The sequence below is a fragment of the Lathyrus oleraceus genome, chromosome 2 (assembly GCF_024323335.1).
Source record: "Lathyrus oleraceus cultivar Zhongwan6 chromosome 2, CAAS_Psat_ZW6_1.0, whole genome shotgun sequence".
In the NCBI taxonomy this organism is placed as follows: Eukaryota; Viridiplantae; Streptophyta; class Magnoliopsida; order Fabales; family Fabaceae; genus Lathyrus; species Lathyrus oleraceus.
In genome coordinates this window covers 135,080,592-135,104,012 of record NC_066580.1, presented here as the reverse complement: position 1 = coordinate 135,104,012, position 23,421 = coordinate 135,080,592, and the positions used below count along the sequence as shown (strand labels likewise).

Genomic DNA, 23,421 nt, shown 5'->3' with positions numbered 1-23,421 from the left:
TGGATGACCATAAAGACAGTTGATGGGTACTCCACGAAGCATGCTAAGGGACATGAGTGACCTAGATGGAATTTTCCCATCCTGCGTAACAGGATAAATGTCTATGGGCCCAATATTGAACTGGACAAGGATGACACGATCTATGCCTTGTGTTCAATATAGACATAAGGGCAAAAGGGTAATTATACACATAAGTATTATCACAGAAGGATTTGTCAGATCACATGATATTTTCGTGTCTTGGGTAGCAGTGATGTGTTGCTAGATACCGTTCACTGTTTATTATGTTAAATGCGTGATTTAATATAATTGCCAATGTCGTGAAAACCTACAGGGTCACACACAAATGACAATTGATGAGAGATAGAGTAACTAAGGAACATCATAAGGTACAGTGCACTTAAGTGAATTGAAGAACATCGCAGGTACGGTGTACTTAAGTAGAATACGAAATATGGTAAGGTACCACGCGCTTAAGTGATTTTGGCATATTATAAGATATGGGCCACATACACTTAAGTGGGCTTTTTAGCTTATAGCCCACACAAGTGGTTCTATAAATAGAACCCTTGTGCAGAAGCATTAGTGCAGTTGCAATTTCGTTTCTCTCTCTCTCTCTCTCTCTCTCTCTCTCTCTCTCTCTCTCTCTCACTCACTCAAAGCCTTCATTCATAGCAACTAGCACTGAGATTGAAGGAATCCGTTCGTGTGGACTGAGAAGAGGCGTTGTCATTGTTCAACGTTCATGATCGCTCCGTAGATCTGCATCAAAGGTTACAATCGCCACAAGAGGTAACGATTCTATCAATGATCATGCCCATTCGTAAGGATCTTTAAAGGAGAAATTTTAAATTCCGTTGCGTTTTGGATCGCCCTTCTCCTTCAAATAAACCACCTCAGTGTTGTATCTTTGGAGGTTCCAGACAGGAGCTTACACTTTAAGGAGTTAGGTACCCCAATGGTGAGAATTTTAGTGTTGATGGAGGCTATATGTTCGTACGGGTCGATGCGCCCGTCAAACTTAGCTAATGATGGCGGCTTGAAGTTCTATTGGACGAGCGCCTCCCATATCTTATGTAATAGATGTAGGGGATCCAATACCTCTAATTTTTCCACCATGTTTGTCTCCTACTTTCCATACTAGATATGAAGGATGTTATCCTCTAATATTTTATTTTGGTGACCAAGATCATGCATAGCAACGTGTATCTCTACTATGACATTTTCATAACAAGCCGAAGTAGTTATCTTTATGTTCACCCTGATGGGTAGAGAGGAAGAAAACAAAGACAATAATATGGAAGAATGGTGTGACGATGCCTCAAGTTAGTTTTACCGGGGACCCATCGTGGGTGCCAATTTTACTCGCTAAAAGTATAAATGTATGAAAACTCCTAGTGATTAAGCGTTGTCAGAGGCTTTAAGGTTGGTGTGAGGTTGAGAGCTAGTTCATGTGGGATGAAAAGCTCTGTATATGGGTATATTATGTGATGTCGTTGTTCTTCCTTTTCTCAACTATGAGGATGGGATATTTATAATCGTACCAGACCTGAATTTTAAGCCTCCTCTGAGATAGCAACCGTTCAAGGAGTGGGAAGTTTTCCCTATAATATTTAGGGGAGTGTGATCCACCTCTCTTACGAATTTTCCCGCGTTGTTATACAAGGAGGACACGTAACTCATTTTTGCATTTAGACAACTTAACCAATAAAAGGGTGATACATCTAAAAAAAGGGGATATATTTAACAAATGTGTGGTTGATCCGATGAATGGACGACTATTGATCTTCGTATCGCCTCTTATACCCTTTTACGGATATGATCGATACTATATATATATATATATATATATATATATATATATATATATATATATATATATATATATATATATAATTTTAATTACACTTAAACAATTCTATTAATAAATATATTTTTTATAATAGTGTTCGAAGTAGGGGTGAGACTATGGCAGGCCAAGTCATGCCTTAAAAAACCTGAATCAATAAATTTTAAAGCCTGAGTTTAATCAATAGTCTATTATAACTTCTTTTTGTCTGGTCATTTTAAAAGTTTGATATGACCCTAAAACATATTTAAAAGTTTATTTCATAATAAAGTTTTTAAATGGATCATATTACCTATTATTAAATAGACTAGATGCAATTTTATATTATTTAATCTATTTCATACTTGATATGACATGCCTACCATTTGCAAACTTGATCACTTTTTCGATTTATTCATCTAACTTGGTGAATCAGTTCTTATAACCAGTCATGTTGTTATTGTAATACGCTGATTTTAAATTAAATATTTTATTTAATTATTAGTGTATTTTATTCATTATATTTGATTTTTTGTATTATTTGGTGCATATGGGTATTTTGGTAATTTAATAATTACCGGACTTATAAGATTGGAGAACAATAAATAAAATATTATTATTGAGGTTATTATGGATAATTAGACTGATTTAATTATTTTGTAATAGGTTGGAAGAGAAGAAAATATAGAGACCTTGATTAAATAATGATTTGAATTGAATATTTATATAAATTAAATATTTATTTAATTAAAATAATAATTTATGAAAAATTGATAGTGGGGAAAGAAGTTGAGTTTTTAGAGAAGTTGTGAGGCTAAGTTGTAATATTGGAGTGTTATTGATAAAAAATGTGAATTAACATTATATAAATATAAAAAGTTGAGATTTAGAAATTTTTCACGTGAAATCGATATAAGTCTGGGAAGCTGATAGGAGGAACCCTAAGGAGAAAGTTAGGAAGAAAAAGTTAAACTTCACCAAAAGACTCTGCAATTTCAAGGTAAGAGGGAGAATTGTCTTCTTATGGGTGATTTAGGCATCAGTGTCTTGGGATTTGTGTTGGTTTTCCCTAATTTTTCCTTATTTTCTGTAATTTGTATGATCTGTGTAATTCTTCCAAATAGGGTTTGGGCAAAACCCTATGGGCATAATCGATGAAATTTGTTTGATCGTATGATTGTTTTGAGACCCAAAAAAGGGATTCGGGATAAATCCCATATGGTCTCTATCGTGCTATTATTTGTAGTTTTACTCTGTTGTTGTTGATTATGATGATCTGTATAAATCCAATGCCATGTTGTTTGATCACATTTTTTTAGTTAGAATTTTGCCTCTAGAATTCGGACGACTCTATTTGGGTCGTTAGATTTCCCAATTTTGTAATGACCATGGTTTTTGGTCAATCAATGATTTGGTCTATCTGTGACCATAGTCATACATAACATAAGATTTTGGCTATCAAGTCATTTGATAAGGCGGTAATATAAACCTGCAACATTTGAATTTCTATTATCTCTGGTTAACCTTCTCTATTTTTGGATAGTTGGGACTCAATTGAGCGAATTAGTCGAGTTTTGGATTTGTTCAATAAAGTGAAAAATGTAGAAAATCACAGGTAGACATAAAAGGTGGTTGACCGCCTTATTTCAGGCATAACTTGAGTTTCGTAAGCCTGTTTGAGATTTCGTCAGCTGCATTGAAACGTTAACGCCATAACCTTCCTTTTTAAGTAGATAAATTGGGTTTATGGACACTACAATAGTAGAATTTTGCTGGTTTTTATAACAGAGGTGTAGTCAATTTCAGTCTTGCGTTGGTCATCATGTTTCACGCGTAACTTGAGTTTCGTAATTCCTTTTTGGATTTTGTCAGTTAATTTAGAAATAAGATTTAATGATATTTGAAACTAGAGAGTTTCATAATTCTATCATGAGTATATAATATTTCGTGCTATTTTGAAGTCAGACATTTTGTTTTAGAGTTTATGTAGGAATTGTCGTGATGGGGTTGAACTTAAACGAATAGAAATGGAGTTTTGTAAATCCACTTGAGGTACAATTAAGTGCACTTGAAATAGGTTTTAAAGAAATTTAAAACTGGAGAGTTTCATAATTTTATCATATGTCTATAATATTTGGTGTTATTTTGAGGTGACACAATTTTAGAGTTAGGTCCAGAGGTTCGAGCAATTTTGGGTGTGGTGACCTTTCGTAACCTTTTTGATGGGTTTAAGGGTCCTATTTTATTTGGTTAGAGTTATTATAGAGTTTTCGGAGTTGCTTTTGAGTTGTTCAGAGTTGGAGATCATAATATAGAATACACTTGGGCTGAGATTTGAACGTTGTTGACATTATAAGGTTACCTTTCGATTAATTTTGAGGAAAATTGCATGCTATGTCCTTAGTAGAATTATCACTCATGAATCTCACCCTTAGAGTAATTGGGTAGTTTAGAGTACCCTTAATATCAGTTACATACCTCTGATATCCACAAAAACTTCGTACCACGTGCATATAGGTGAAGGAGTTGGTGCATAATAGCATTGCATATGTTGAGAATGACATTTATGTTTGTATCTATGTATGTATTTATGTAATAGTATTATTGTTATATTCGTTTATCATCTTGTTGCAAAATTTCACTGTTATTATTTATAAGTGTATTCTCACCCCGGTTTGTTGTTGTGGCGTATATACTCTTTGGGAGTACAAACAATCAGGTACAAGAGTAGCCGCTTTGAGAATAAGAAGGGTAAACCTAGAAGTTCATGTTACAATTATGAAAAAGAAGGTCATTATAGGTCGGATTGTCCTATGGTCAAGAAAGATAAAGAGAAAGACCATCACAAGAAATATAGCAAGTCTAGAAGAGCCTATGTTGCTTGTGAAAGAGAAAGTGATTCTTCAATTGATAAAAGCTCAAATTCAAGTGTCGAACTAGTCAAGATATGTTACATGGAAAACAAAAAGAAGAAGAAGATTGTAAGTCACTCTAAGCATGAATCTACTCATGACTTATATTATTCTCAATTACAAAAATATTTTGAAAATCTACAAAGACAAGTCGTAGATGCTTTCAAAAAGTTAGCTTCAAACAAAATAATATTTTCACACTTAAAAGATAAAATTTTGGAAAACGAAAAGAATATGGAAGCGCTTAAGCAGTCTATGGTAGATATTCAAAAAGATAATAATGAGGATGAAAAACCTTCATGGTTTTGTTATGGAACTTGTCACATTTGGCAAAAAGAGGTAAAACCTCTTAAAGCTAAGTTGGATAAGACATTACAACCTAAGGTTACTTTTGCTATTGATACTTCTAAATATGATATGCCTTCTGATAATCCTTATAAAAGGTATAATTTTCATGAAAAGGGTTCTAATAGCAAAAGCATGTATTCTCACAACTTATATTGTCATTATTGTTGCAAAAAGGGTCACACTATTGCAAAATGCAAGTTTAGGAGACTTTTTGTTCCTAAAGTTGTCTTTCAATGGTTGCCTAAATGCAACCAATATTTCATTAATCCTCAAGGACCCAATGAAGATTGGGTACCTAGCACTTTTCTTTGATTTTGCAGGGTAGATGTCTTGGCTCTATGAAGAGAGTATGGGATCTCAGTTGTGGAGGCTCAAGACATGATACATGTGACATCTCCTTATTTCTTTGACTTTTTGGAAAGTAAGAATGATAGTGTTACCAAGGAGGTAAACATTTAGTGTTCTGTTAATTGGTAAGAGTGTGTTGATTATTATTAATGTTTTATATCCAAGAAGTGTCAGAAAAGGTATTGTGTTTCATGATGTAAGTTTATCATCAGCAAGACATACTCAAGTGCATCAAATTAAGGATTGATCAACCTAAAATAATGAAACCTAGGGAGGAGCAAGATAACTATCACGATTGAACAAAGAATGAAAGTCCAACAACAAAGGATGATTATTAAGTCAATTACCTCCTTGGATACATTATTAATCACACTTTCAAGCACTTTTGCAAAGAGAAAAGTGGTAAGAGCGTTTGTTTTCAAAGAGTTTGTGGCACATTTTTGCATTTATTCCAACATTCATTCGAGAGTTCTTTGTGGAATGCAAGTGCGTCCTCCGTCATTCGTATAGTGAGCTAATATTGTTTCAATCCTTTTCTTGCTTTGTAAGTAAGTTCTTTCTTTTACCTGTTTATTTCTCAAAGGCATGTGATATATTGTATGTATAAAACATGTTATTAGTGTTAACTTCTAAAAAATTCAAGTGCAACCATTGTGTGTTTCATTTAACATGTTTATAGTGGTCTCATTCTAAATATCTCCACATGTGTTCTACATCTTTTACTATTTCATGCTTACATTTGTGTGTTTGCATGTTATTGGCTAGCAAATCATGAAACCAATCATATGCATGTGTCTCTCATTAATTAGTTATGCATGAGTCAAGTTGAGTCTTCCAAAGTCATCCCAAATTCACATGTGTCAAATTTTTCAATTTTTGGACATCATGTGTCGACCCATATTTCATATAGGTCGGAACATAAAAACGAATTTTTGAATTTTTCAAAATGTGTTAAGTACGTGTCGACTCATATGTTGAATAGGTCGACACATAAAATACAATTTTGAAATCTTTTGAATTCGCTTCAGTATGTGTCGACTCATAAACTTTTTAGGCCGACACATGCTTCCAAGAGTCGACTTATAAGTGATTTTTTGGTCCATTCTCTTCATTTCTTCTTTGCTCTCATACATGCACCAAAATTTCATCACTTCTAACTTCATCTTGAATCATGAAAATCATTCAATTCACATTATATATTTTCATATTCGTTCACTACATATCATCAACATTCAAATTTTCAATAAATCATTAGCATTTTCATCAATTTTTCTCATTTCATCTTCAAAAACCCTCTTTAACCCAAACTCACAAAAACTTCGAATTTGCATTTGTGTGTGGCTCTTCTTCACTTCTTTGTGTGTTTCTGAGATTGTTCATGTTATTTGAGTGTGTGGGTATTCATTTATCTCTCATACTCCTTTACTTCTCGTTCACACATTTCATCAAACAGTTGGTGTGCAAACTTTGTTTGAACATTTTTCAATGGCACTTAAGCTTTCAAAGACCAAAGGTGATTCTAAAGGCAAAGGTAAAGCAAACACATCCTCTATTGTTTTGGAAAATCCGTTTTCTTTTGTTTATACTATGTGCATTAAGGAATTTGAGGAAAAACATCAACATCGGCTTATGGTGAAGCAGTATGCTTGGAAGGCTATTATGGTTGGTTGTTTGGATATTCCTTAAGTGGCTAGTCTTGTTGTGCATCAACAAATTAAAGATTGTTATGATCCTATTACTACTGGACAATTGAAGATGGTTCCTAGAGTTTTGTTGTGGCTGATATATCATATCTTGCGCCTGAAGAATAGAGGGTTCTCAAGAATTGATTTTGCTAAAATTCATTTGGTGTGTATTATGTTGAACAAGATCAAAATCAATTGGGCACATTACTTTGTATCTCGCATGTTTGCCATTAAGGAATGCAACAAAGGGACGTCATTTTTCTATGTCTCCAGGATTACCAAGATATTGAATTACTTCAACATTGGTATGCCCAATCTCACTTATAAATCTCCATGCCAAGATTAAGAGTTCTCTCAACGAACCATAACCAGCATGGGCTATTTTGGGTATATAAATCAATGGGCATACTACTTCAGATGGGTAAGAATGGTAGGAAGATTTACAATTTTGATGATCCTACCGAGTTTGGTGATGATGCTGCTGAGGGACATATGGATAATGAGCAACCAAATGGTCCCTCTCATGATGTTCCTGAGGGTGATACTACTATGCAAGATGCTCCTCATGGAGATGCTCGTGGTAATACATTTGTTACTAGTTTGGGTGATAACTCCTCCATTATGACCATGCCCCAGAACATGCAGTTGAGGCAAGACGAGCGGAATGAAAAAGATTGTAGAAGGAGAGATGACTCTGAGGCTGCTCAAGAGGAGAGATTTTATCTCATGCGAGAGCACATGGGTGCATAAGATGCAAAATTTGAAGCCTTTGCTTCTTATGTGACGAAGAGTCTTCTGTCTATGTGAAATGGGATGGATGCAAATCATGCAGCAACGATTGCTAGGATAAATCATATGATCATGTTTGAGAATGAAAACCATCATCATTATGCTAGGTTTTAACGAGAAATGTGTGACTTATCGAATAATCACTATGGTAATGATGGACAAGGATGGTATAAGGGTGTAAGACCAATTCCTAGGGGTTGTGGAAGATGATAAGGTGTTGGTGGATGAAGTGTTGTGATGTTATGTTATTCTGTCTTTGATTCTCATGTTTTATGATGCATTTCTTAGAGTCATTCTTTGAGTCTTCATGAATTGTTCTTTTTGATTGGTTTGTTTTGTTGCTAGTCATGTATTGATAATGTTACTAATTTGTTTGAATTTGTGACAATGGTTTTACTATGTGTATTGACGTGGATGACAATTGTGTAATATTATTGTGTTTATTTCCATTGTGCATTTTCATATATGTTGCGTATATCTGAGTGCATGTTCTTATCTTTGCAAACACATATGTGTCGTATATTGTTTATGTGATTTGTTGTATCTATGTGATACTGCTAATAACTTGCTTTTCCCCTTTTTAATGTTGTCAAAGAGGGAGAAGAATATGCAGCTATAAAGCTATGATGGATACATCAGGGGGAGCCTCCATGGACACGAAACACATTGTCTCAAGTTTTTCCATCATAAAAAGTGGGAGTATGTGAGTTCAACTTTCCGTTAGATGTATTTTGTATGATGTATAAACTAGGATACTTTAGCATTTTTGTACATTGGACGGTATCATCTGAGTCTAGTTGTGCATTTTAGCATTAGGAAGCACGAAAACATGTTTGGAGTTGGTTTAGAAAATTTTCATGCATCAAGGAAAGGTTTTGTGCATCAAAAACTCTTTTTTTGTGTGAAAAATAACATACAGGTCGACACACGTATTATAGGTCGACCTATAGAAGAATTTTTTTTCTATAGGTCGACACACGCGTTTTATAGGTCGAATCATGTGCTTCAGTTTTAAAGCATGCACACTCTATTAGATGTGTCTCCTCTACATGTCGGCACATAACATGTATAGGTCGACTCATTGTTTGTACAGGTTGCCACATGCATCATATGTGTCGACACATGACTTGTATAGGACGACATATACATTAAAGTTATTAAAAATTTGCATTCTTTTCCATTCATTTTGCATTCCTTTTGCTTCATACTTGTTTACATATATATATTTGGTACATGCATGATTTTCAAGTAAGGTTTCTAGAGAGTAAAACCTATACGAAACCAGGATTTCAAAGCATTCACATCATCTTCAACCTCATTCTATGCATACCCACAATCAAACTGCACATAATCATTTTTTAATTGGGTGTCATCTAGATTAGGGTTGATAATGTTCAATTTAGGTTGATTGTACTATAAATTGGGTTGAGAAATTTGAGGGTTTCAAATCAGAAAACTTAGCAGGGGCTTTCCTTTAAGATTGTTTCGGATTTCAAGTTTTTGGACAAGATTACATAATCCGGATCTGATCGAGTGAAGCCTTTGAAGAACGGGAGGTTCTTGCAAAGGTGTAGCATGGGACGGTGGACCGTATTGGTAAATCTTGGGTTATAACAACTATGTGTTTTGGATTCGATCGAGTGAAAGCTTTGAAGAACAAGGGGCTTCTTTCAAATAAGTAGCGTGAGTCGGTGAATCAAAGCGGCATTGCTGGGTTACTTGATCAAGCTTTGATCAAGGGAAGAGAAAGTGTCAGAATCAACATCAAAATTTTGGTTTATAGGGTTGAATTGCTACATCTTTCTTGTATTCATACATTTGCAAAGTAAGATATATTACACTATCTTAATCCAAGTTTGAATTGAGGGCAGACGTACCCATAGCGAGGTCGATTGGAGAACTGCCTAAAAAATAGTTGTTTACTCTCTCTCTCTCTCTCTCTCTCTCTCTCTCTCTCTCTCTCTCTCTCTCTCTCTCTCTCTCTCTCTCTCTCTCTCTCTTATTTTCGGTTTGTAAAAACCAAATTGTTTGGATAATAATTTTGAACACATTTTGAAATTGGTGTTGTTTAGTTGATCATAATTCCTTAGGTTGTGATTGGGTTTTAAGTTCAACAATACCACATAAAATCCAAATAATATCGATTGCACACTAGGTATTCGACAAACTATCTCAACTGAATTTTTGTCTGAATTATCATTGGAAGTAGACTATCCTTGTTGCTTTGCATTCAACTGGTTGTGTTTAATTGTGTTCGATTAATTTGCTATTCATCATCATACCGTTATTACTATTACGCATATCCAAGCTTTTTGATAGTGGGTTCGATTAGAAAATTTTGATCCGAAATATTTCCATTTGCTTCCGTGCCATAAAGTTTTCAAAACTATTTTTTGTCAAAGTTTAAACTCGGGATCTATTCACCCCTCCCTCCTCTAGATTTATGCTTATCGTCTAACAAATATATATTCATCTTCACAAGATGACAAAGCCACAATTTTTTTTCTTGAGCTCTAGTGATTGGTACACCTCCATTCTTAAATATGTAGCACGTGGTACTCTTCTTCTCATCTTGATCTCCACTAAAATCGGAATCAGTGTAGCCATGTACCTCTACATTTGTGATGGTATCTTTCTGCCTTGGCATCAGCACACCATGATCAATTTTACCTTTTATGTATCTTAACACTCTCTTAACTATAATGAGATGACATTCATGTGGTTTCTCCATGAATCTGCTCAAGAACTCGACAATTTGACAAATATCTAACCTGTTGTTTCATATATACCTTAAGGATTTAATGATTTGCTTGTACAATGTTGCACTTAAAAACTCATAATTTGTATCCTTTCTAAATTTTGCTCCAGTCTCCAATTGTATGACAACTGCATTATAGTTACTCATCTTGAACCTTTCCAAGATATCCTGGGCATACTTTGTCTAATGCAGAAACACTCATTCACTTTTGTCTTTAAAATCCATCCCTAAGAAATATGACAAGTTCCTTGGGCTGAACACTTCAAATTCCTGAACTAGTTTCTACTTGACCCTTTCTATTTTGGCCTCATCTGCACCTGTAATTTGCAAGTGATCCACATATAAGCATATAATGACTCGACTGAACCTGCTTGCATTATTGACGTATGCTCCATGTTCTGAGATGCATTTTGTGAATATTTTCTCAATCAAAAAGCTAACTAACTTATTATTCCAAGCCCTTGGGGCTTGCTTCAAACCATAAAGAGCCTTCCTCAATTTGTACACCTTCTACTCCTGCCATTTGATTTCGAATCCTAGTGGTTAACCGATATAAACCTCTTCTTTCAATGTTCCATTCATAAATGTTGACTTTACATCTAATTGATGTATCTTCCATCCTTTGTATGTTGCGGTCGACACAAAAACTCTGATGGTTTCCAGCCTTGCAATAGATGCATAGACTTAATCGAAGTTGATACTAAGTTTTTTCATAAAACCTCTTGCCACCAGTCTTGCCTTATGCTTGGTGATTTCACCATTTGACCTTAACTTTAACTTGTAGACACACTTAACATCAATTATCCTTTTGATTATATTTTCTACAAGCTCTTATGTCTTATTATTCTCGATTCCCCTGAGTTCTTCTTGCATGGCCGCCAACCAATTTGAATCTTTCATAGCTTGATCCAAATTCATAGGTTTTGATTCATCCATCATCATCACTTATTCTATGAAGTCACCATCTGTATCGATTGCTTGATCTGGAAATCTCTCATATCTAGCTAGCCTTGTCGAGTCAGTTCTCATTCTAGTCAATCTTCTAACATTCTGCTCAGATGGTTCTTCATTTTGATTGGTTGTGACTTCAGCTTGTTGATCTTCTTCAAGCACAAATGTGATTGTATCTTGATCATGTCAAACTGACCCCTGAGTCCAATTCCACCCTTTTCTTTCGTCCACCAGAACATCCCTACTAATCACTAGTTTATCATCATTTGGTGAATACAAATTGTATGCACCAGTTGAATGATAACCTATGAGCACCGTGACATGACTTGGATCATCTAGATTCCTCCTTAATTTATCAGCTACATGCTTGGAATACATTGATCCAAATACTCTAAGATGACTAACGTTTGGATTTAGTCTTGCCCGAACCTCATAAGGTGTCTTCTCGATTATCTTCTTGGTTGGACATTTGTTTAGAATGTATACTGATACTGAAGTTGTTTCACCCCAATATCTCTTTGGTATATCTTTAGCTTTCAACATACTACTGGTCATGTTCAATATACTTCTATTTCTCCTTTTAACTATACCATTTTACTGAGGTTTATAAGGTGTAATAAATTCATGTTCTATACCTTCCTCATTGCAAAATCTTGCAAATTCTCTAGTGTATTCACCTCCACCGTCAGTTCTCAATTTCTTTAACTTGCATCCACTTTGTTTCTCAACATGCAACTTAAACTTATCACTAGTGACATGCCTGCCATCTGCAAACCTTATCACTTTCTTGATTGATTCATCTAACTTGGTGAACCAACTCTTATTATCACTCATGTGGTTACTGCATCCTGAATCCAAGTACCACATATTGCTTTGTTCACCATTCGACTGAGTATTTACCATGAGTAGCATATCATCAAAGTCACTTCCTCCAGCATGTGGATATTGCACTTCATTATCATCTTTTTCTCTTGATTCCTTCTTTCCTCAACAATCTCGAGCATAATGACCAAATCCTTGTCAGTTGTAACACTGCACCTCCTTAATGTTAACTTTCTTCCCCTAATACTTGTTTTCAATGCCTTTCTTGGTTGAATCAAGGTGATTCTTTGAATTCTTGCTTGACTTTTCATCATTTGCAGAAATCTTCCTTTGCTTCACCTTTTATTTTCATGACTTCTCTAATGAAGCTTAAAGTTCTTCTAACTTCATCTCAGCTAGGTTCTTGAACTCTTAAATAGACACTACAATGTAATCAAAATTTGCAGTCAAGGAGCTCGATGCGTTCTCAATCTTTTGCAAATCATTGATCGATTCACCACACGCCTTCATCTAGTTCGTGAGTAACACTAATCTTGAGAAGAAGTCAGCATCTGATTCATCTTCTTTCATTTGTGTTATCTCAAACTTCTATTTCAGTGTCTGCAACTTCACCCTTTTCAATTTTTCATCTTCGTCGTACAAGTTCTTTTACTTGTCCCATGATCCTTTGGACATTTTTTCTTCAATGATCTTCTCGAACACATTAGGATCTACAAACTAGTGAATTGAGAAAAGAGCTTTTCGCTCTTTCTTCTTTTATTATTTGTGTGCAACCTTCTGAACATCATTTGCATTCACTTTCAATGGAGGTACTTCATCATTCACGATTTCAGCCACATCTTGACATTTGAAGATGACCTTCAACTGCGCAACCCACCTCTCGTAGTTCTCGCCTTTGAAAACTGGTAGATTCGTTGGAAATTGCATTGATGTTATGTTACCGTTTGCCATTACATATTCTCTCTGAATCGCAACGAGCTCTGATACCATTTTATAGGCATAATTAGATTTTCAAGAAGAATGAAAAAGAAGAAAAAGAAAAAGAACAAGAGAGAGAAGAGAAAGAAATTATATTACAAAAAGAAAATTTTATTAAAATGAAAGTTGCTTACTACAATTTACAACATATTATATATATATATATATATATATATATATATATATATATATATATATATATTATATATATATATATATATATATATATATATATATATATATATATATATATATAGATATATATATATATATATATATATATATATATATATATATATATATATATATATAACCCAGACAGACAATTCATAAACTGCAGTATTCAACTATATCGAATACTTGCTTACACATTTCGACATACATGTTATATTCGACTCTATCAAATACAACTATGTCGAATACATATTTTCTAAAACATTAAATTATACATTATAACTGGAATGGCCTATGAAATTTTATAATCTTTTTAATAGCTTAATTTTGATTTATTTAATTAAATAGTTTTTTTTATAAAATGTAAGCTTTATTTTTTGTATTTTTTTAATTATACCTTCTAATTAATTTTTATCATTTTCAATATTTAATAAGGAATATTTTGATAAAAATATTATTTATATTTATATTTTTTTATTTTTAATTTATATAAAATAGTCAATTGATTTAATCATTATAAAATGGATGAGTAGATAATATATGAGATTATATGTTTCTGTGAGCCGGCATGGGAGTTTCCACAAATCGGTAGTACTACTTCGTTTTTTATTATAAATTATTTTGGAAAAATATTTTGTATCACAATATAAATCGTTTTATAATATTAATAAATATTTTTTTTTATTATAACCTTAAATATTTATTATTCTCTCTTATTTTAACTATATTAATTTAATTTTTTAATATAATTAATAAATAACAATTTTGTAAAATCTTTCGTAATTTCTATTTCTTATATCATAATTGTTATATTTCTTAATATATATATATATATATATATATATATATATATATATATATATATATATATATATATATATATAGATATATAAAATAAAAAATGATTTATAATAAAAAACTGATGGACTATTATTTTGTTATGGTTATTCCTATAATGAATGAATTATAAGTTTGAGCAAGTGAGACTTAAGTTAATTGAGTGAAAATACAAAATATAAATTAATTAATTGATCGTACGTACCTAGGGTATTTGTAGCCCAATATCTCTTTCATTCCATATTTTCTCCATGTAAACACGTCTTGTGGCACTTTATTTGTGTGTTCAAACTGTGGTGCGGGAGATATCACTAATGTTCTCAATCTTATCTTTTGAACTGTTTTCCTCCGCCTAATTAATGGCAAGAGACAATCATTAAATCGATCAATGTGCCAAATAAAATTAATTGTTAAGAGAAAATATGCATTCCTCTCTTTTTTTTATTACTTTTCAGATCTTTATTATTCCACCTTTTCTAAAATAATGGTCATATTTTACAAAATTATTTTTCTTAAAATATAATTTTAATGTTTATCTTCTAATTATGTTATTTAAGTAATATTTTTAATTTATTATTTTTTCACTCTATATTTTAGATAATTTAAATACATCAATAATGAACAAGAATAGTTTGGTAAAAATACTATTTTCTATTTTATTTATAATATTTTTTAATCTATGTAAAATGATTAATTATGACAGTTATTTTTGTTAGAATTAATTTATATTTTGTAGAAATTTGTTGACAAAGTTTGTTAGAAGTATTTTAGTATTTTCAGTAAGTTTAATTTGTTCATCTTTATCACATTGTGCACCAACAATCGGTATCTAGAGCTCCGATTCAGATCCACAGAGAAACACCATGGGAAACACGAGTGAAACGGCGAGGTATTGTGTGATTGATTTATGTTCGGAGAATTCGTGTTGGATATCTGTTCAGAATCATATTGCACAAGGTTGATTCTGCGATATTGGGAAACAATGTGTTTAGGTGAGATCTGAGTGTATTACACAAGGTTGAAGATGAACGAAAACGGTAATCTGAGTACCAAGCTTCCAGTGTTCGATGGCAAGAACTAGAATCATTGGATGATTCAGATGCATGTATTGTTTGGAGCTCAAGATGTTATTGATCTCATCAACGACGGTTACGTTTAAATTGCACTTCTAGAAAATGCAACAGATGCGCAGAGAAAAGCTCAACATGATCTGAGGAAGAAGGATCAGAAGGCTCTAATCTACATGGATGTGAACGTGTTTGAGAAAATTGTTGATTCGACGACGACGAAAGCTGCGTGGAACACACTGGTTCAGTGCTACGACGATGATGTATCAGTGAAGGAGGTGAAACTTCAGTCTCTACGTAAGTAATATGAGAATCTCAACATGAAGAACAACGAGAAGATACCTGACTACATCTCTAGAGTGATTTTGATCACAAATGAGATGAAATCGTATGGAGAAACTCTTTCTGAAGAAATTATCATTGAGAATGTACTTAGATCTCTTACTCCTCAGTTTGACTACATCGTTGTAGCAATTGAACATTCTAAGGATTTGAGCACCATGAGAATAGAAGAACTGCAAAGCAGTCTAGAGGTGCAAGAGTTGTGTCTTACTGAAAGAACCTCTGAGAGAGAGATAAAGCAGGCTCTGAAAGCTTCTTTTGTCAAGAAAGACCAGAAGCATTCTTGGTTAGAAACCAAGAAAAGACACGGTAGGTCTCAGAAGTTAGAAACCTCAACTTCTGGGAGTCAGAAGGGAAAGGAGAAGTATGACAATAGAAAATTTCAATGTTACTGTTGTAAGAAGTTTGGTCACTTCGCTGCAGACTGTTGGTCAAACAAGGAGAGGAAATCAGAAGAAGCAAATATAGCTAGAAGTTTCGATGATGAACATGTGCTACTAATGGCTTCTAATTCTGATAGTGCGTCTCTAGAAGACGGGTGGTATATGGACACTGGTTGTTCAAGCCATCTTACTAGAAATAAGAAATGGCTGGTTGATTTTGATTACGGGAAGAGGACCAATATCAAATATGCTGATGATAAGTATTTGAATGCTAAAGGCATGAGGAATATTAGAGTGATTATGAATAATGGAAAATCTGCATTAAATCATAATGTATGGTATGTTCTTGGCATGAAGACCAATCTGATCAGTGTAGGTCAATTAATTGAAAAAGGATTCTCCGGTACCATGAAGGACAATCTTTTGAAGTTGTATGATTGTAATCAGAAGCTGATTATGGAGTTAGAAAGGGAAGGAATAGAACATTCAAGGTGAATGTTAAAACTGCAGACTCTGAATTCCTTAGTGCAACAAGTGTTGTGAAGGAAAGTGAGTTGTGACACAAAAGATTTAGGCATTTGAACTTCAGAAGCTTAGGGCATCTGAATTCAAAGAAACTGATACATGGAGTTCCTGCAATTAAGAAACCAGAAAAGTCATGTAATGTGTGCATGAGAGGGAAAGAACCAAGACTGGATTTTACATCAGAAGTAGCTCCAAGAACAAAACATTCTTTAGGAGTAGTGCATCCTGATGTGTGTGGACCATTTCCAGAACCTTCACTATGAGGGCATAAATACTTTGTGTCATTTGTGGATGAGTTCACAAGGATGACATGGGTATCCCTTATAAAGTTCAAACACTAGGTGTTTTCTGAATTTAAGAAATTCAGAATCAAGGATGAGAAATAGAGTGGTCAGACTCTGAAGATTCTCAGAACTGATGGTGGAGGTGAGTATAACTCTACAAAGTTCAAGAAGTTCTGTGAGGAGAGTGTAATTGAGCATGAAGTGACTGCCCCATATACTCCTCAACATAATGATCTTGCTGAAAAGAGAAACCAAACTTTGCTTGATATGATAAAGAGCATGCTAAAGGAGAAGAAGCTTCCTAACACTTTGTGGGGAGAAGCTGTTGCCACTACAACATATGTGCTCAACAGGTGTCCAACCAAGAAGCTGAAGGAAATTGTTCCTTTTGATAGATGAACTGGAAATAACCAAAGTGTGAGTCATTTTAGAGTATTTGGTTCTATGTGTTATAAACACGTTCCAGATGCTACTGGAAATAAGTTGGATGATAGAAGCAAGGTAATGTTACTGGTGGGTATCACAGTACATGTGCTTATAAGCTTTATTGTCCATTCACTAATAAGGTTGAAGTCAACAGAGATGGTATTGTGAAAGAGTCAGAAGTACGGGATTGGAGCAAGTCTCAATCCAACTCTGGTGCAGAGTTAACTTTTGAAGATGTTGGTTCTGATTCCGAAGATGAGTCAGAGCCTGAAAATGATTTTGAGAGTGGGTCAAAATCAGAAGGCGAGAATGATTCTGAGGAAGAATTTGATTCTGATCTAGATTCTAATGATGATTCAGATTCTGGTGATCCAAATTCTGATGGTGATTCAGATTCTGGTGGTAATCCAGATTCTGGGAATATTCTAGATTTTGAAGGTGGTCATGCTTCTGAAGTCGATACTTCTAGAGTTCCAACATCTGACACTGTTCCAGAATCAAAAGGTTATGAACAAGTTCAGAGGCCACAAAGAATCAGAAACATTTCGAGAAGGTTCGCAAAGTTTGACATGCTGCAAGATATTGAAGTAGATTCCAAAGGGGAAGTTATTCAGTGTGCCATGTTAGTAGACTCTGAATTCGTGAGTACGAAAGAAGCTCTCAAGAAGAAAGTCTGGCTAAAGGCCATGAAAGAAGAACTTCATGCCATAGAGAGAAACAAGACTTGGAAGCTGACAGAACTTCTAAAGAATAAGAAAGCCATTAGCATAAGATATGTTTATAAGGTGAAGCTAAAGCTAGATAGATCAATTGGAAAACACAAAGCAAGGTCAGTTGTAAGAGGTTTTCTACAGAAACTTGGGTTAGACTACTTTGAAGTGTTTGCGTCTATAGCAAGACATGAACAAATTTGGCTGGTGATTGCGATAGCTGCTAACAAGAATTGGCCTCTGATGCATTTAGACGTGAAATCTGCATTTCTGAATGGTCCATTAGAAGAAGAGGTTTATGTGTCACAACCTCCTGGATTTGAGAAAAAGAATAAGGAATGGATGGTGTACATATTACACAAAGCCTTGTATGGACTGAAGCAAGTCCATAGAGCTTGGAATCTAGAAATTGATTCATTTTTCAAGAAGCAAAGATTTCAAAAATGTGAGATGGAGTACAGTGTTTATGTTCAGTACTTCTGAAGGCAATATGATTATGGTGTGTCTGTATGTTGATGACATATTATTAACAAGAAGTTGTGAACATGAGATAACTAAATTCAAGAAGGAGCTGATGAATGAGTTTGAGATGACTGATCAAAGAAATATGGTTTATTTTATAGAGATGAAGGTTATGTACTCTGAGAAAGGCATAATTTTACATCAACTGAAATATGAGCTTGAGCTTCTGAAGAGGTTTGAGCTTCTGAATTGTAAAGTTGTTGTCACACCTGCTGATACAAATCATAAATTGGATTCTGATTCTGATGGTGATGATGTAGATGCGACAACGTTCAAGAAGTTGGTAGGGTCTCTAAGGTATTTGTGTAATACCAGACCTGACATTTGCTATGCATTTGGAATGGTGAGTAGGTTTATGAGTAAACCGAAGTGGTCTCATTGCCAAACTGCTGTCAGAATTCTGAGGTGTATAAAGAGAACTCTGAAGTATGGAGTTTTGTTCCCTTCTGGTGCTGAAACTGACTCAGAACTTCTGAGTTACTCAGATTTTGATTGGTATGGAGACAAAGTTGACAGAAGAAGTAATTTTGGATAGTTCTTTAAGTTTCTGGGAAGTTCTATTTCTCGGTGTTCCAAGAAGCAACTAATTGTTGCTTTGTCCACCTGTGAAGCATAATATATTGCAGGTGTTGTGACTGCATGTCAAGCTGTGTGGCTTCTGAATTTACAACAGGATCTGAATATAAAGGTAAACAAGCCTCTGAAGTTGATGATTGATAACAAGTCTGCAATCAATCTTGCTAAGAATCCATTGTTGTATGGGAGAAGCAAACATATTGAGACTAAGTATCTCTTTTTGAGAAATCAGATTCAGAATGGAGTGCTAGAAGTTGTGCACTGTATCTCTTTCTAAGTATGCTTTGCGCTTGAGGGACTCTTGCGGAGTTTTACAGAAGCTCGAGAGAAAAGGGGATGGAAAAGGGTGAAGAGTAAGGGTTAAATGCCTTTTATATAAATTTGAAGGCTAACTGTAACTAATCAAGGACCTCTCCCTAGGTTCTCCAACAATTGCAAAAGATTTCACACATTTCTAAATTAAGATAAATTTAGGTTCCCAAGGCCAAGACATCATTGATCACATTTATTGTTGCGCGTACATTAACCTCAATTGATGTTTGAGGATCCACCTCATTGACTCTTGGAGTTTTACCTCATGTCATGCTTGAGGGACTCTCCCCAATACATGCTTGAAGAACTCTCCCCAGGTCATGTTTGAGGGATTCACCCAAGCATGCGTGAAGAACTCTCCTAGGGCCATGCTTGAAGGGCACATTTAAGTGCGAAGAGGCGATAAAGCTAAATGGCTTCGTCTTTTACAAATCTTGATACTTGAAGGATTGTGCACTTATATATTTTTAAATGATTTATGCAAAATGAAATTCATCGGGGAAGGCGAATGGCACGCCCCTCCAATGAAATTCTCCTACTGTTATACATAAAGTTTAGATGATACCTTGCTCGCGGTTGCGACGGTGATGCTTCGGAATCTTTCACATACACCTCATGGTCTAATTCGGGTGTGATAGTGCCCATTTTATATTGTCCGTTGTTGTGCCAAACTTTCAGAGCATATTGTAGGATCCAATCTTTCCCCAAAAGGGTTTCTAGTTCATTTTCTTTTGTAATTGGGACTATGTATGTGTCATTATTCATCAAAAAAATATCACCTAAAGAAGAGCCATCGTAGAATTTGGACTTTGCATTCAAATTGAACTCCAATTCGTCTATATTCCTAGGCTTCTGCCCATAAAGTGAGGGACTGTCAATTAGATCCTCCAACTCAATGAATATGCCTCTGATTGCTTCCTCCAATCTCTTCCATATGGTATTTGCTTCATTCCTTAGAGATGCACTGTACTCATCACAAAATAACGACTCGATTTCTGGAATTAGGTGACGCAGTGTTTCTAACACCTCCAGCATCTTAAACAAACGCTCTGGGGAACGACTTCCAGTGGTGATGAATTCAGAAAAATTGAGAAGCTGAACGGTGTATCCCCTGCAAATCTCCATGAAGGAAAAATCAGCTGCCAATGAGGATCCAAAGAAAATGCGATCACAGAGTCGTCGCTCGCCAGGAAAGAGTATCTTGAGAGCGACATTGAAAGTCTTAATCCATTTCTCAATTTGGGCTTCCAGGATGTCCCACGGCAGATTTTGAACCTCCTCGACGCTGAGCTTCTGTAACCCGAATAGTCTATGCATTAGGCACTCATTTAAGCATTCCCTACGGCAATTGATGTACACTTCGGAAAAATCTTTCTCAAACCCAGCGTTCATCATAACCTTTGCTATTTCCTCAAGGCCTTTGATGGTTTCTGGCTTTAGTGCATCCATCAAGTAGTTAGGATCGGTCACCCTCCATTCAGAGTATTCTTCAACATAATTTTTTACATGATCCAAAAGCATTTGAACGAAACCTGAATTTTCTTGCCTAAGTGCCGTCACAAAAGTCTGGAGTTGTTCCATCATACTACTGATATTAGTGGTGAACACCGATTGTGGCGAACCGATGCTACTGCTATTGCTAGCACTAGCAATATCAGTATTGGCAAGTTGTAGAGAATCCATAGAAAGAACCACCGAATTTCCATCTTGGAGGTCAGAGTGCGGATTATTTGCTTCAGCGTCTATTGAAGAAAATGAAGAACGGAGAATAATAAGGGAGTAGCTGAAAGCTGCTCCAACAATAAATAACTGTAATTTAATCTTCATGAGTTGCACAATTAGACATCCAAGGAAGAAATAGAGAAGATCGATTTCAAATCCGCACTGAGTTTGCCTAGACAAACTGAGAGACATGATAGCAAAGGAAGCACATGAAATGAGACTATATGCATCTGGTTTTCCATTCACCACTTTATCAAAGAAAAAGGAATAGAGAGAGGTGATTGCCAATACCAGAAATGCTGTATGAGCTTTGAACCGAAGACTTGTGGAGTGTTGTAATAATTTTGCAAAGAAAATCATGAGGCTGATGATGAAACTGAAAACGAAGTAAAGAAAAATCTTCAAGAGATTCCAATCTCCAAAGAGATAGTTGAAGGAAGAGCTTAGAGCATAACAGACGAGTCCAACAACAGCTGAGGCAAAGCCTATAAATCTCCACACTTCTGGCTGCACCACCCATCTACAAATTTGGGTAAGAATATGCGTCATCTTTTGTCAACTTTGTAACAATAAAGATTAATTTCGAATCCCCACTGAGTTTGTCAAAACTCAAAACAAACTCAACAACATGATAGCAAAGGCAGCAAGTGAAAGTGGAGAATATATCTATTTAAGTTAAAATTTCCAAGAAAGGGACCAAAGCTGCTTATAGTATGATTTGTATACACAGCTCCAATAATTTAGATATTTTGGTGAGATAAGTTTTCCATCAATTCTCTCAGCATGTTTACTCTAAGCCTTAGAATTTATTTCATATATTTTCAATTATTTATGGCACATGCCTGCCTCTTTGTTTTATGACTTTCCAATGAATTACTAGGAAAGTTCCAACCCAACGATGGTCCTACTCTTATAGTCTTAATTTCCATTCTTTTAACCTCTTGTATTTTTTTCTTAGGTTTGTTTTCGAGTTCTTTTTTTAAGATTTTGGAGGGAGTACTTCAGAAAACTAGGTATATACTAGTTATAGGCTTGAGAAAACACACTGTCATCGAATTTACCATTATATCCATGTTTTTCTTTGTTTTATCATGGCAAGTTAAATTTCTAGAGGATATTTTAGAACTTTCTTTGTGAATGCAATATTAAAATGATTAATTCAATAATAGCAATTTATTGTAATATATTAATTTTATAATATTATTTTATTAATCATGCATATATTTATTACACCTATTCATTCTTATATTTTTTTTAATATTATTTTTATTTTATTTTTCATAAAAATAATAAATTACATTTTATTATTAAAATCATATATGAAATAAATAATGGTAACTATATAAAAATAAAAATAATAGTAATTATAATAAATTAATTATAATTCTTAAAAATTAACTACTAAAAAAGTCGTTGAAACATACAAAAATGTACGGGGTATTGGTCAATAAATAATTGGTTAAAACAAAAATGAAAATAATTATATTTAATTAATTATAATTTTTTAAAGTTATATTTTAAAATAACTTAAAAATTTAATGAAACTTATACTGAACGTATGTTATGTCACTAACTAATTTGTCAAATTTAATGTTTTTTAATATATTTAAAATTTAAATGAAAATAGTTATAATATAGATACTATTTTTTTTAAAAAAATATATAAACTATAATATGGCTTTCATGTAGTATACATAGAACAAATTATTTTATCACTAAAATTTAATTAAAATTAATATTTTTTTGTAATTTCATCGAAAGAAAATGAAAATAAATTTTAATTCACAAACTATTTTTTTATATGTTAGTCTTATCACGTTGATTTTCAAGAAAATAAATCGCTTAACAAACTGTTAGAACATACAATTTTATATTAGACAAATATTTGTCACTATGGTATTTGGATCAAACTCTATTTTCGATAGAGATAACTTCATGGTTCGACAGAGTTGTGCATGTTTATAGTCGAAGTTTGTTCAAGATGTAGGTGTCAACGGTGTACATGATATAGTCGAAGCTTGCTCTAGCATGTCGAATTGAGCCAGTTTGTTAGCCCAATTTTTTTAAAGTTAGCTTGTTGCTTAAGTTAGCTTAATAGTATACAAATAGACCGTTTCTCTCA

The 23,421-nt window shown here is 34.1% G+C and overlaps 1 protein-coding gene across 1 annotated transcript in view; it reads right to left on the bottom strand.

Moving 5' to 3' along the window:
* The window catches only part of LOC127118477 (uncharacterized), a 52,919-nt gene extending 30,822 nt beyond the window's left edge, over positions 1-22,097 (bottom strand). The window contains exons 1-2 of the mRNA XM_051048689.1: positions 20,143-22,097; positions 14,636-14,782 (exon numbers count right to left, since the gene is read on the bottom strand). Of these exons, the coding sequence (XP_050904646.1) occupies positions 14,636-14,782; positions 20,143-21,848 (1,853 nt within the window). The 5' untranslated portion in view covers positions 21,849-22,097. The remainder of the gene's footprint in view (positions 1-14,635; positions 14,783-20,142) is intronic.
* Between the last annotated feature and the right edge of the window lie 1,324 nt (positions 22,098-23,421).